This window comes from Lactuca serriola, chromosome 3 (assembly GCF_051521515.1).
Source record: "Lactuca serriola cultivar US96UC23 chromosome 3, Lser_US96UC23_V15, whole genome shotgun sequence".
In the NCBI taxonomy this organism is placed as follows: domain Eukaryota; kingdom Viridiplantae; phylum Streptophyta; class Magnoliopsida; order Asterales; family Asteraceae; genus Lactuca; species Lactuca serriola.
The window spans coordinates 188,524,544-188,538,575 of NC_136410.1; the positions used below are offsets into that span (position 1 = coordinate 188,524,544).

Sequence of the window (14,032 nt, forward strand, 5' to 3'; positions counted from 1 at the left end):
TGACTCCAATGGAAAGAAGGCTTCTTAATGGTTTAAGTGGTGGATCTTTACCCGACAAGACTCCAACCGAAATCCGCAACCTAATCAAGAACATGGCTGAAGATTCTAAACAATCAAGCCATGATGAAGAATGGTACACGGATGCACCCCGAGGTGTAAAAGAGGTCCAAACTACTCAAATTGAAGCTCAATTATCCGAGCTTACGAAAGTGGTAATGATGCTAGCCAAAGACAAAGGTGTGTAGCCTACACCCCGACCTTGTGGTATTTGCACTCAAGTGGGACATCCAACCGATATGTGCCCACAACTTCAAGACGAGGGTTATGCAGAAGCAAATACTTTAGGAGGATATTTCGGGTCAAACCAAAGGGGATTTGAGCAGCCATGGGCTGACCAAAGATGGAACAACAATCAAGGTTGGGGAGGAAATCAACAAGGAAATTATCAACCAAATCAAGCACATCAATACCAACAAAAACCACCCATTTACTCAAAATCAACAAAGACCACCTTTTCAACCTTAAAATTTCCAGCCAAGGCATCCACCACAACCACCTCCACAAGCGGGTTCATCAAGCATGTCACTAGAAGATATTGTCAAAATCCTTGCCACCAACACTCAAAGCTTCCAACAAGAAACCAAGGCAAGCATAAAAAGCTTGGAGCAACAAGTGTCACAACTGGCTCAATCCGTTAGTAAGATGGAATCACAAGGCAAGCTACCATCTCAAACCGAGAAGAACCTGAAATACAATGCATGTGCCATTACCTTAAGAGGTGAGAAAAGCTATGAAGGTCCAAGGATGTCGGATGAAGAAGAGGAAGAGAAAGAGATTGAGGTAGAAGAAGCTGTCAAAAAAGAGGAAAGGAAAAATAATTCAAAGTCAAAGAAGCCAATAGTGACCGAAGTGAAAGTCACACCAGCTCCATTTCCTTCAAGGCTAACAAACACAAAGAGAGAACGGGAAGAAGACGAAATCATGGCAATGTTCCGAAAGGTTGAAATCAATATCCCTCTTTTAGATGCTATTACACAGATTCCTAGATATGCTAAGTTTCTTAAGGAACTTTGCACATCTAAGAAAAAGCTTAAAGGAAATCAAACTATGAAAGTTGGGGAAAATGTTTCAGCCGTGTTTACAAAACGACTACCAAAAAAATGCAAGGATCCAGGTGTATTCACGGTTCCTTGTAAAATGGGTAACCTTTTCGTGCTCTTGGAGCATCAATTAATGTTTTACCCTACTCAATCTATAAAACAATGAGAATTGGACCTCTAGCCGAAACGGGAGTCATAGTTCAACTTGCCGATCGATCTTTGGTACATCCAAAACGTATATTAGAGGACGTATTAGTGCAAGTCAATGAACTTGTGCTTCCCTCTGATTTTTATGTGCTTGATATGGGAGATGATGACCAAACCTCAAGTTCCATACTTTTAGGTAGACCATTTTCATTTTTAAAAACAGCAAGAACAAAAAATGATGTCTACAATGGTACATTGTCTATGGAATTTGATGGGGAAGCCATTAACTTCAATATCTATGAAGCAATGAGGTATCCAAGCGATGTTCATTGTATAAATTTTGTTGATATGATCCAACCTTTGACCGAAAAGTGTTTTGAGTTTACTAACTATGATTATTTGGAGTTAGTTTTGAGCATGAATTTTAATAACAATTTGGTCAAGGAAATTGCAGCGAATTTCAAGCTTGATGAGGAATTACTAGAAATTGTGGAGTTCATGAAAGAAAGGAAGAAAATGAGGTATGATAATATCAAGCTGAAACTGCCCATTTCTAACACAAAACTTCTTCATTCTGTTGTGCAGGCACCAAAGCTGGAATTGAAGACTCTTCCTGAGCATTTGAAGTATGCATATCTTGGAGAAGAAGACACATTGCCTTCCATTATCTCCAATAAGTTGTCCAAAGAAGAAGAAAATAAGTTGGTGAAATTGCTGAAAGAGTATAAAAAGGCTATTGGATGGACGATTGCTGACATAAAGGGGTTGAGTCCCTCTTTATCCATGCATAAAGAGGAAGACTTGAAACCAACCCGAGAGGCACAAATAAGATTGAATCCACCCATGACGGAGGTGGTCAAGAAAGAAATCATGAAGCTTTTGGATACATGTATGATTTACCCTATCTCAGATAGTAAATGGGTGAGCCGCGTTTAGGTAGTCCCGAAAAAGACTGGGGTCACCGTTGTCAAAAATGATGAGGGAGAATTGGTGCCAACCCGTGTACAAAATAGGTGGCGGGTTTGTATTTACTATAGGAAGTTAAATGCTTCAACAAGAAAGGACCATTTCCCCTACCATTTATTGACTAAATGTTAGAGAGATTGGTGGGAAAATCCCACTATTGCTGTTTCGATGGTTTCTCGGGCTTTCACAAAATTCTGGTAGCCCCAGAAGATCAAGAGAAAACCACCTTCACTTGTCCCTTTGGCACATTTGCTTATAGGCGTATGCCTTTCGATCTATGCAATACGCCTGCAGCATTTCAGAGATGCATGGTGAGCATTTTTTCTGAATATGTTGAAAACATCATTGAAGTCTTCATGGATGATTTCACAGTCTATGGAAACTCCTTTGATGAATGCTTGAGCAATCTAACAAAAATTTTGCAAAGGTGCATTGACACAGATCTTGTGCTTAACTATGAAAAATGCCATTTCATGGTGGACAAGGGGTTGATTTTAGGTCATATTGTGTCCTAAAAGGCTTGGAAGTTGACAAAGCCAAGATATATGTTATCAAGAGTCTTCCTTACCTGACAAATGTTCAGGAAGTTCGTTCGTTTCTTGGTCATGCAGGTTTCTATCAGCGGTTCATCAAAGATTTTTCAAAGATTACGGTATCGATGTGTCAACTACTCCAAAAAGATGCTGAATTTGAGTTTACCCGACCATGCAAGGAGGCTTTTGACCATTTGAAAGATTTACTCACCTTCGCTCCAATCATCCAACCACCTAATTGGGATCTCCTGTTTGAGATCATGTGTGACGCGAGCAACACGACTGTTGGGGCGATATTGGGTCAAAAGGTGGACTAAGCACATCATGTCATCTATTATGCATCAAAGACTCTTGATAGTGAACATAAAAACTATACCACAACAGAGAAGGAGTTGTTAGCTATTGTCTTTGCATTGGAGAAATTCCAACAGTACCTCCTCGGAACCAAAGTGATTACCTATTCGGACCATGCAGCTATAAAGCATTTACTACTCAAGAAATATTCAAAGCCGAGGTTAATACGGTGGATGTTGCTTTTGCAAGAGTTTGATATAGAAATCAAAGATAAAAGTGGGAAAGATAATTTGGTTGCGGATCATCTTAGTCGTATTGTGCCACCCGCAGACACCACACCAATCCGTGACACATTCCCAGATGAGCACCTGTTCATTGTCAAGGAAGCCCCATGGTATGCAGATATTGTCAACTATTTGGTCACAAATTAGTTTCCCCTTGGAGTCCACACATTAGCAAAAGGACAAAATCAAGAAGGAGGCCAAGCAATACGTATGGGATGAGCCTTACCTTTGGAAGTATTGTGCAGGCCAAATGATCCAAAGGTGTGTTGAGAAAAAAAAGGTATAATCCATCCTCAACTTTTGTCATTCATAAGCTTGTGGAGGTCATTTTGGACCCCAAAGTACAGCTAGAAAAGTCTTAGATAGCGGATTCTTTTGGCCTACCATTTTTCACGATTCTTATGTGTTATGTGCACATTGTGATAAATGCCAAAGATATGGGTCCTTCAGCTCTAGGAAGCATATGCCCCTTACCCCCATTTTAGTATGTGAGATCTTTGATGTATGGGGTATTGACTTTATGGGACCATTTCCACCCTCTTTTGGATGTTCATATATTTTGTTGGCGGTGGGCTATGTGTCCAAATGGGTGGAGGCGAAAGCCACCTGTACTAATGATTCCAAAGTTGTGGTGGATTTTCTTAAGGCATAGGTTTTCTCCCGGTTTGGCACTCTAAAGGCTCTCATAAGTACCATGGGACTCATTTTTGCAACCGATGCTTGAAGCCATCCTGAAGAAGTATGGGGTAACTCATAAAGTCTCAACAACCTATCACCCCCAAACCAATGTTTAAGAAGAGGTCTTAAACATGAAAATCAAAAGCATTTTGGAGAAAACAGTCAATCCGAACCACAAAGACCAGAGCACATGTCTTGATGATGCTTTGTGGGCATACCGCACTGCATACAAAACTCCAATTAAGATGTCTCCATACCACATTGTTTTTGGAAAGCCATGTCGATTACCCATTGAGTTGGAGCATAGAGTCTATTGGGCAATCAAGCAGTTCAACATGGATCTAAGTGAATTGGGAAAGAAGAGGAAGCTTGACATACAAGAACTTGAGGAGACCCGTAATGAAGCATATGAGAATGAAGTCCTTTACAAAGAAAGGACAAAATCCTACCATGACAAGATGATTGCATTCAAGGTATTTGAAAAAGATCAAAATGTATTACTCTACCATTTTCATTTTAAATTGATTTCTGGTAAATTAAGGTCCCGTTGGGTGGGACCATTTGTTGTCACTAATGTTTTTGATCATGGTGCAATAGAAATCACAAGTGAAAAAACCGGAAAGATCTTTAAGGTAAACGGTCATCGTTTGAAGCCTTATGATGAAGGATTTCAAGTACAAAATGAAGAAGTGGAGGAAGTAACGGATCCAAAGTACCAAGATTGACAAATAGTTGGGGTCCAAGTCGAGCCAACGACATTAAAAATGGGCAGCTAACCGGGAGGCAACCCGGGGGTATTTTTGTCATTTCTTATTTTTCCATCATATTTTCTTCATTTTCAAGTCTCCAAGTTGTTTTTCATGTTTAAAGAGGGTAAAAAAATCATTTTCCGGGCAGTAGTGGATTAGCGAGTTGCAATTTCAAAAAGTGAAAAAAATCAACATTTTTGGCCTTTATAGAGGTTTACACGACCGTGTAAACTTATGCTTATGGTTTACACGGGCCGTGTAAACGTTCAGTCGGTACAGTTAAAACGCGGCATTTACACGGCCGTCTAAATGTTACCCTTCTGTTTACACGAGCCGTGTAAACGTAAAAATAGAGTTGGACGATTTTAAAGCCTAAAACTCGATTTTGTTAACTCATTCTTTTCACATAAGCTGCAGTTCTTCTACTCCCCACTACCCCCTTCAAAAAAACCCTCAAAAACCACTCCATCTTCCTCAATTTTGCTTCAAAAATCAAGCTCCAAGGTATGAAATGCTTCTCTTTTCTTCATCTTCTTTATCATACATCTCAATTTCACCTACTAATGGTCGATTTTGGGGGTTTTGAGCAAGCCCTAGAATTTTTGAGTCTCCCAATTTCGAGCTAATGTTTGTAATATCTTGTAGGATAAGCTTGGGGAAATCTTGGGGAAGCATTGGACATCACCCTACCACCATTTTCAAGCACAAATTGGTATAATTGTTCCTAACTCTTTACTTTGTGCATATAGTTAGAACCACATTCTTTTGGGGTAATTATTGGTGATATTGCTAGTTGTTGTGAATACTCTAAAGTTCCAAATTGTCCTATATTGTGTGCAAAACTTTGTTGAATTTATTGGGCAATGGCTTCCCATGGGAAAAGGGCTAGAATTGGGACCTCACATATGGGTGGTCAAGAGACCAATGATGAACAAGACCAATATTCCATGGAAAAACCTTATGAATTTGGTCTTATTTTTTAGTCCAATCAACAAGAGATTTTGTATGAAAGCCTTATTCAAAGGTAAAAGGGGCACAAAAATTTGTAGACATCCAAGCCCTTAAGGACCTTCATATCTATAAAGGTATCCACAAGCTCTTGAAGAACATTAGTTCGGAAGGTCTATTGAATCTCCATGCTTTAAGCTATCAAAAACCCATGTTGGAACTCTTGTCATCCATCACCTTTGATTACCAAACACATATCCTTACTTTCCCTTTGCTCAATCAATCCCATAAGATTCATGCTGACATCCTTTGTGATATTATTTGTGCTCCAAAGGCGGAAAGGGATGTGTATACAGGAAAGCGCATAAAATGTTGTATTTGAGCAAAGATGCGAAAGATTTTGGAGAAGCATCTCTTGTGAACACGAGTTTCAGTCGGGCACGACAAAGGCTTCCAGTATTATTCATCCGGTTCTTAAGGTCACCCACCAGATCATTGCTTCTCTCCTGTTTCCTCAAGAAGAGATTAGCAAGGCAAACACGAAAGAGTTGGAAGTCTTATGGTGCATGATTCACAAGCCCGAGGAAGTTCCTCACTTCGGGTGTTGGGTAATTCAGAAAATGCTTAGAAATGCTTTGAGCAATGGTGGCCAACTTCATTGTGGAGGCATGGTTTCTATTATAGCTGAACATCTTGGCCTCCATTTACCCAACAATCCAACCAACATAATTATGGGCCGTACTCGTTTATCACTTAATGTTATGGAGACCATGCATCTCTTTCACCGCAATTCCAATGGGGATGTTCATTGGACTGTTGATGGTAAAGAATATCTACGCATCGACAGCCGAAATAAGAAGATATTAGCCTTGGACAATGACATCCCATCAACCAATTGGCACCTCCAGTCCAACTTGGATGTTACTGCAACCCGTAGACCTCCGACCACCATTCCTAATCCTCCTGCTCCAACTACAACTACAGGTGCTTCCAGCTCATCTCGCCCTATTCCTTTTCCTAAACACAACCTTTACATGGGCGAATTTGCATGCTTAGACCGCCATTACACAAGATTACAGCAGGAGATAGGAGATATTTACACGGGCGTTGCTGAAAACACTTTAGAATTTCAGGATTATCGTAATCTTCAGGAAGAGCGTTGGGCCCAACAGGAGTTGAGGTGGGCTGAGTTCGATCAACGATGGATAACTCAAGTGCAACACAACCTCAATATCCACTATTTGATAAGTGACCTTCACCGAGTACTTGTCCTTCCACCACAACAACCACCATCAACATCTCAACCCCAGTGGCCCCCATATTATCCTACCGATTATCAGCCCTACTACCCTGCACAATTCCCACCACATCCACCACCGCCCAACCCTCAATAGGCTGGCTATGCCTGTCTCCAAGCATCGAGGCCGATGCTTATTTTAAGCTTAGGGAGGGGCATCCATCCATGCATAAATCCCGTTGCATGTAGGTTGCATGTAACTTTGTACATATTGCATTAATTTTCATTTTCTTTTTGATTTTCCTGCATAGAATTTTTAAAAAAAAAAAAAAACAAAAGATTTTCTTTCTAGTCTAGTTTTAATATTTTTGCATTGCATTCAATTTTTATTAAAAAAATTGTTGATTCAATCCCAGTTCTTCTCAAAACAGTTGAGCTGGTAAGTAAGATGTTTGCCTTGAGATTAGACTTGCTCTTTTTATTGAAAATCTAATAGCAAGCTAATTGCACACGAACACACATCCCGAAGCTACTTGTGCAAAACAGAAAGTGAGAAGATTGTCAACATTGGAGCATAACAGCAGGTATGAGTCAATTCTTTGGGACACATGACTGGTCTTATGAGTAGTAAATGCTCAATTGAACTCAAAACGCCAAATTCAAAAATTCCTAAAAAGAATATAAAATTTCAATGTCCCCAGCCTTCCATCGTTCTAAAAAGTTCTTTCTACTCATTCCCTTTTATATACCTTACTTGAGGACATATTTCCAACTATACCTACGGGTCTTTGCATGTTAACTTCAGTCCCCCGAAACATGTCTAGAAGCCCTCACGGTAATAGACCGTGAGATGTCCCACAATAGAAAAGCGAAGGACGAAAATATAAAGAAATAGACCTAGCAAATAAATTAATAAGAGTGTTATGTGTTATCTTAGTTAACAATTCTTTTAAAAAATATTATTATTTAGTTAATCTGTGACCTTTGGGACTTGAGCAAGTAAACTCTAAGGGGTGTTCTACACCTAATCGCCTAAAGCTAAATTGTTTGGGATTGATTGGGTTAAAAGTTCGCTACACGGGTTCCATAGAAATTCATGAACTTAATAATAACAAATAAAGCTAATCTGTGGCCTTTGAGGTTCGGGCAAGTAAACCCGAGGGATCTCTTTAAATCTAGCACACTAAGGTCATTTGATCTGGATGTGTTGGTTGGAAGCCCGTTACACGGATTTCAAAGAAAGCCATGAGCTTTATTTGTAGAAAAATGTAATTAGAAAGTTTGTATATATTTGTGTTTATAAATTAATTCAATAATATGTTTAGGAAAAATGCTTTGCTGCCAAAAGAATCCTTTGGACTTGGATTTGAACTTATGACATTGGGACTGAATGTTAATTACTTTGACTGGTGTAGGTGGTTTGGAATTTGTATCCAATTTGGGTAAATATTAGGGAATTTTTAGAAAATATTTTTTTTAGAAAAAGATTGTTGTTAATAAACAAATAGCTGGAATTGGTCATTGTTATATTTTGTGAAACAAAGATGATTGAGCATGTTTTGTCACATACAATTTCACGAGAGTAAGACCATAATTTGTTCCATGAATTGACCTGATGATATTGAGAGGGAACAAGTGTTGTGATCTTTGATTCTGTTTGCATTAGGGAGTGGCTAAAGTCTTATTTCTATGGTTATATAATTTGAGACTAAAGCGAAGTTTACTCAAGGCACGACTGGTACATTCTTAAATATGGTACAAAAACAGGGTTCATTGGGTTGGATTCTTTTTCATGTTTGTTTTGATTTCTTGCATTAAGTTTCACAAAGTTTTGACTTTGATTTTCTTTTCTTCTCCTTTATTTTATTTTCTCTAGTTAAAATTTTTCTTGTTCTTTCTTGAGGACAAGAAAGGTTCAAGCTTGGGGAGATTCGTTAGGTGCATTTCATGCATCCATTTTTGTAGTTTTACTCCATAAAAGTGCATTGCATTTATGTTTAAACTCATGAATGTTTCATATTTTTCGGGATTTTTCATGATGCAATTCCATTCACACACTTTTATGATATTTTAGTGACTTTTAGAGGTAGGATCTTAGTTGAGGTGATGAATAAGAGATATGGATGAAGTTTCGGGACTTGAGGAGCATCGAGGAGGAAGATATCAAGAAAATGAAGATTTTAGCTTTATAGAGATTTACACGGCCGTGTAAATGCAAGCCTTGTGTTTACACGGGCCGTGTAAACACATTCTACCAAGCATAGAACTTTGAAGGCCTGAACAAATTGAGCATTCTACTTTTTATATTTACACGTCCGTGTAAATGATAGTGTTAGTTTACACGGCCGTGTAAACGAGGTCGTCAGTTTAAAACAATTTAATTCCTTTCTAAAAAGAAGCAACCAGTTCCAGAAGAAAAGGAGGGTCGATTTTGTAAGTTCCAGAGGCGATTTTGGGGAGTATTTTGAAGACAATTGTTGCTTGAAAACACTTGGATTTCACTTTGTAAGACTTTAATTTCAATTTCTAGGTTTGTGCTTTGTTCTAGTCATGAGTGGCCAGAAACATAATTCTCCAACTTCATGTATTGACAATTATGTGTGTGAATTCAATCATTTGACTTGTTGTTTGTTTTAAATGCTATCTAGTGAATTTGATTTGGTTTTAATTGAAGGTTTGATTTCAATTCTAGTTCTTTTTGTTCAATTGAGTTAGGGTTGATTCATTCAGGTTATCTAAAATGCAAAATCTGTAATTGTTTTGTGATATAGAACAAGTAACAAACACTAGATTGAATTTTCCTAGAATAATTCTGGTGTAAATCAAATTCACACATTCTTACACTTCCAAGCTTATGAGGAGTAGTGAATGTTGTTGGTAGATTCGCATAAAGCATATGTAACATCCATAAAATTCAAGCCAATTTCAAACTTTTAAAACATTTCCAAAACCATCAACCATTACAAAACTTGTTTTCAAAATGTAACATATTAGAGTATCCTAGAAACAAAGTCCTAAAAAGTGAGGAGCTTGTACGATCACGCCTTTGCCTTGCCACGATCTCCTGATGTACATGAAACAATAAACTGAAACTATAAGCCCGAAAGCTTAGTGAGTTACCCCCAAAATACCCATACACACAACCATACACATAAAGCAATGAACAACATACTATGGGTCTAGTCAACCATTGGGTTGGAATACCTCTGGCCCTCAACCATCGGGTTGGAATGCCAACATACTACGAGTCCAATCATCCTCTGGATGGAATACTCTCGACCCACAACCATTGGGTTGGAATGCCCACACACCTACACATACAACAACTACTATGGTCCAATCATCCATCAGGATGGAATACCCCAGGCCCTCAACCATTGGGTTGGAATGCCAACCTACTATGAGTCCAATCATCCTCCAGATGGAATACTCTCGGCCCACAACCATCGGGTTGGAATGCCAACCTACTATGAGTCCAATCATCCTCGGGATGGAATACTCTCGGCCCACAACCATCGGGTTGGAATGCCAACCTACTACGAGTCCAATCATCCTCGGGATGGAATACTCTCGGCCCACAACCATCGGGTTGGAATGCCCAAATACGATGAGTCCAATCATCCTCGGGATGGAATACACTCGGCCTACAACCATCGGGTTGGATTACCCACATACTATAAATCAAACATGGGCACTTATATAAGATAATCATATAACAGTCTACAAGACAACATACTAGGGCCCTATCATCCTCGGGATGGGATACCCTCCACTACTGCTCAATCGTGTGCACATATAACAGGTAATCTCCTACTAGCATACAAACAGTCAGACCAAACTATAGGTAACTAAGCATAACCACATTCGATATACAAAGGTACCGATCTAACTGATCATAGTAGCATATAACCATCCTATCTAACAGGATGCCGAGCTAATATATCACAATAGTAACTATCTCAAACAACATATCAAAGGGCCGACTTTGGTGCCTTAGACCCTTGAGTATATTGAGGATAACTCACCTTGCAATTGCCGAACTAAAGAGATAAGATCAAATCCTCCAATCAGAGCCACAAACTCTACCACCTAGCACTATGATGGAACCATATCTTTAAGTGCTCAATTACCAGAATACCCTTGGAAGTCAAACTGGTCAACCCTTGGTCAATGTCAAAGTCAACAGCCGAGGTCAACAGTCCATGTTGACCTGACTCGCCGAGTGCACTATACTGACTCGTCGAGTTCTTCCAAAACTCACAGAGTCATGAAACCCTCGTTGACTCGCCGAGTTTCCAGGCAACTCGTCAAGTTCAAATGTGTCCAAAAGTCGGGGAAACCCCAGAAGACTCGTCGATTCATCTCCCAAACTCGCCGAGTTGAATCGAAACTCAAGACTCGTAACCCTAATGTGACTCGTCGAATCGGGCGGCCCGACTCACCGAGTTTCTTCGCCCTAATCCATAATCCAACGATTATGAGCTAACCAATTGTCCCAAGTTGTAGATCGAACCTTCTAGGCGATGCTTCTCACATAAAGGTGCAAACTTTACGTGTATGCAAGATGATTTTGGCTCAATACAAGCTAGGGAGAAGGTTCATGACAAGAATGCTCACAAACAAGCTAAAGGGATGATACTTTATGATTTCATGGACCAAGACAAGTCTAGATCTGAAGTTGCAACCTCAGATCTAGACCCAAAACACGAAAGGGATCCTAAACATGCTAAGTCGACCCAAATCTCATCCATGAATATATCTAGATGTAACAAGGTCAAGATAACGACTTGTTACCTTCAAACTGATGCCACTGAGCAGAGAAATCGAATCCACCAGCTCCTCTATGATCTTCTTAAACTCCAAGCCTTCTTCTTGCAATTGATTCAAAACACACTTTCCCTCCTTCAGACACTCAAAATGGGGGTTTGGATCGGTTAGGGATTCTTCTGGACGTCAATGGGTGATAAGGGGGCTAAGGTAAGGACTTAAGGTCCTTTAAATAGGGTGAAAACCCTAAAATTAGGATTTTCACTTTCCAACACCAACTCGTCGAGTCCAGCCGCCGACTCGGCAAGTTGGTTACTTAACACGTGACCAAAACCCGCTCCGACTCGACGAGTAGGCATACCTACTCGCCGAGTAGACTCCTTAATTTACACATAAGCCCCTAAAAAAAATACTTCTGAAGTTTGGGATGTTACATCATAATGCAATCTTTCCACCTAACTCTAAGAAATTGTTTAGATTAGATTGGTTAGATTAGAATTAATTAAAGATGTTATTTTAATTAATTAAAATGGTGAATGTTAATTGTTAGAGCTTGTTAGCATTCCTAATACCAACTTAGATAGAATTTAACAAATATCATTTCATATTTCGAATCACATTGCTAATTAGTCTTGCATAGAGTTGTAGTATTTTACAAATCTTGAGTTTATTTTATTTGAAAAATTGTTTACTCATAGCTTCAGTCTTTGTTTGAATTAAACCCCCCTCTTTTGTGATCTCATTTGTAGCTTACGCAAAAAGGGTATAAGCACTTATGTCTTGTCTCTGTGGATCGACCCTACTTACCTTGTATTACCTTTTTAGTACAAAGTAATAGTGTTTAAGGAGTTATTTTACCCCCTTAATTTGTTGGCTTGACACGCCTAACCGTCATCCAAAGATCTCATCTTTTTGATGATGTCTTGGCAGGTTGAGCACCAAAGGTGAGTTACACTGTGAATGATCGAGAAAATAATATGGCTTATTATCTCACTGATGGTATATATCCTTCCTGGGCTGCCTTTGTCAAGTCAATAAGTTTTCCACAACTTCGAAAACACAACTTGTTCGTTGAACGTCAAGAGGCGGCTAGAAAAGATGTTGAACTAGCATTTGGAGTTTTACAAGCTCGTTTTGCTTTTTTTCATCGCCCTTGTCTTGTGTGGGATAAAGATATGATGGGGAAAATTATGATCGCATGTATCATTATTCATAATATGATAGTTGAGGATGAACGACACACATATCTTTATTATTATGATCCATCAAAATTTATAACTACAGAAGACGAAGAATCTTTTGAATACTCTACTCAACGAATTGGAGATCTATCTTGTTATATGACCAACAGGGCACAAGTTCGCAATAGAGAAGCTCATAATGCTCTAAAAAACTATTTGAGTGAACATATATGGAAAAAATTTAGCACTGAAGAATAATTTAGTAGTTTGCATATTCTGTATTTGTAACTTATTTTATCTATTTTATTAAGTATGTCTCATGAATGTAAAATATTTTTTTATCTATTTTTATTTAATTTTACGTTTAAAATAAGTAATTTATTTGTTTCAAAATAAAATATTTATTTTTAATATTTCTAGTAGTTTTTAGTAAAAGAAAAATTAAATTAAGTTATATTTTTTTAAATAAAAATGGGTTTGGATCGGGTTGCTAAGGGTGTAAAAAATTAGATTGGAATGAATTGTATAGGTGGAAGAGAGAGAAATTAATTTTTTATTAGAAAAGTTGGGTTGGGTTGGATTGCTAATGAGGGTAGTCTTAGAAATCAATTATATGATTGGGTCAGATCAAAATAGTGACTTTTTAGTTCCAATTTAAAGAAAAAAAATAAAAAGACCAACAAGAAAAATGTTTAATTACACCTTAGCGTTGTCACGAGGTTTCCTTAATTAATGTGAGAATGTTGGAATGCTAATGCTACATCTTATTCGAAGTTTGCATAAGCTACTGATAGAAGAGTTTTAAAGTTCACATAACTTATAATGTTTTGAAGGCTTTCAAAGTTCGAACAACTCACAAAATATTAAAACACTACATCTGTTACCGATTTAAAGAGTTTCAAAACTCACATAACACTAGGGGTGAGCATTTGGACCTATGGATCGGACCGAACCGGTGAACTGGACCAGACCAGACAGTTTTTTGGACCCCCAGGCCGATTCTTGGTTCTATGATTTCAGCAAAACTGGTCCGGTCCGCCCGTTCCAGGTAAAAACCGATTTTGGACTGACTTATTTTTTTTAAAAAAAATTGTATTTTGTAAATTTTTTTAAACAAATATATCTCATTCGTTTTACGTTGGATTGAC

At 38.4% G+C, this 14,032-nt stretch overlaps 2 protein-coding genes across 2 annotated transcripts; both read left to right on the top strand.

Annotated features, from left to right (window-relative positions):
- Positions 1–4,133: 4,133 nt before the first annotated feature.
- On the top strand, positions 4,134–4,727 carry LOC145095933 (uncharacterized). Its single transcript, XM_079033738.1, has one exon. The coding sequence runs from the start codon at positions 4,134–4,136 to the stop codon at positions 4,725–4,727; it is 594 nt and encodes a 197-aa protein (XP_078889864.1).
- A 7,953-nt stretch (positions 4,728–12,680) lies between these two features.
- LOC145095935 (uncharacterized) lies at positions 12,681–13,142 on the top strand. Its single transcript, XM_079033739.1, has one exon. It carries the CDS (start codon positions 12,681–12,683, stop codon positions 13,140–13,142), a length of 462 nt encoding a protein of 153 aa, XP_078889865.1.
- The last annotated feature ends 890 nt before the right edge of the window (positions 13,143–14,032 follow it).

Excerpts from the sequence above, each read along its gene's own strand:
- LOC145095933 (XM_079033738.1), top strand. The coding sequence starts at position 4,134 with ATGAAAATCAAAAGCATTTTGGAGAAAACAGTCAATCCGAACCACAAA.
- LOC145095935 (XM_079033739.1), top strand. The coding sequence starts at position 12,681 with ATGGCTTATTATCTCACTGATGGTATATATCCTTCCTGGGCTGCCTTT.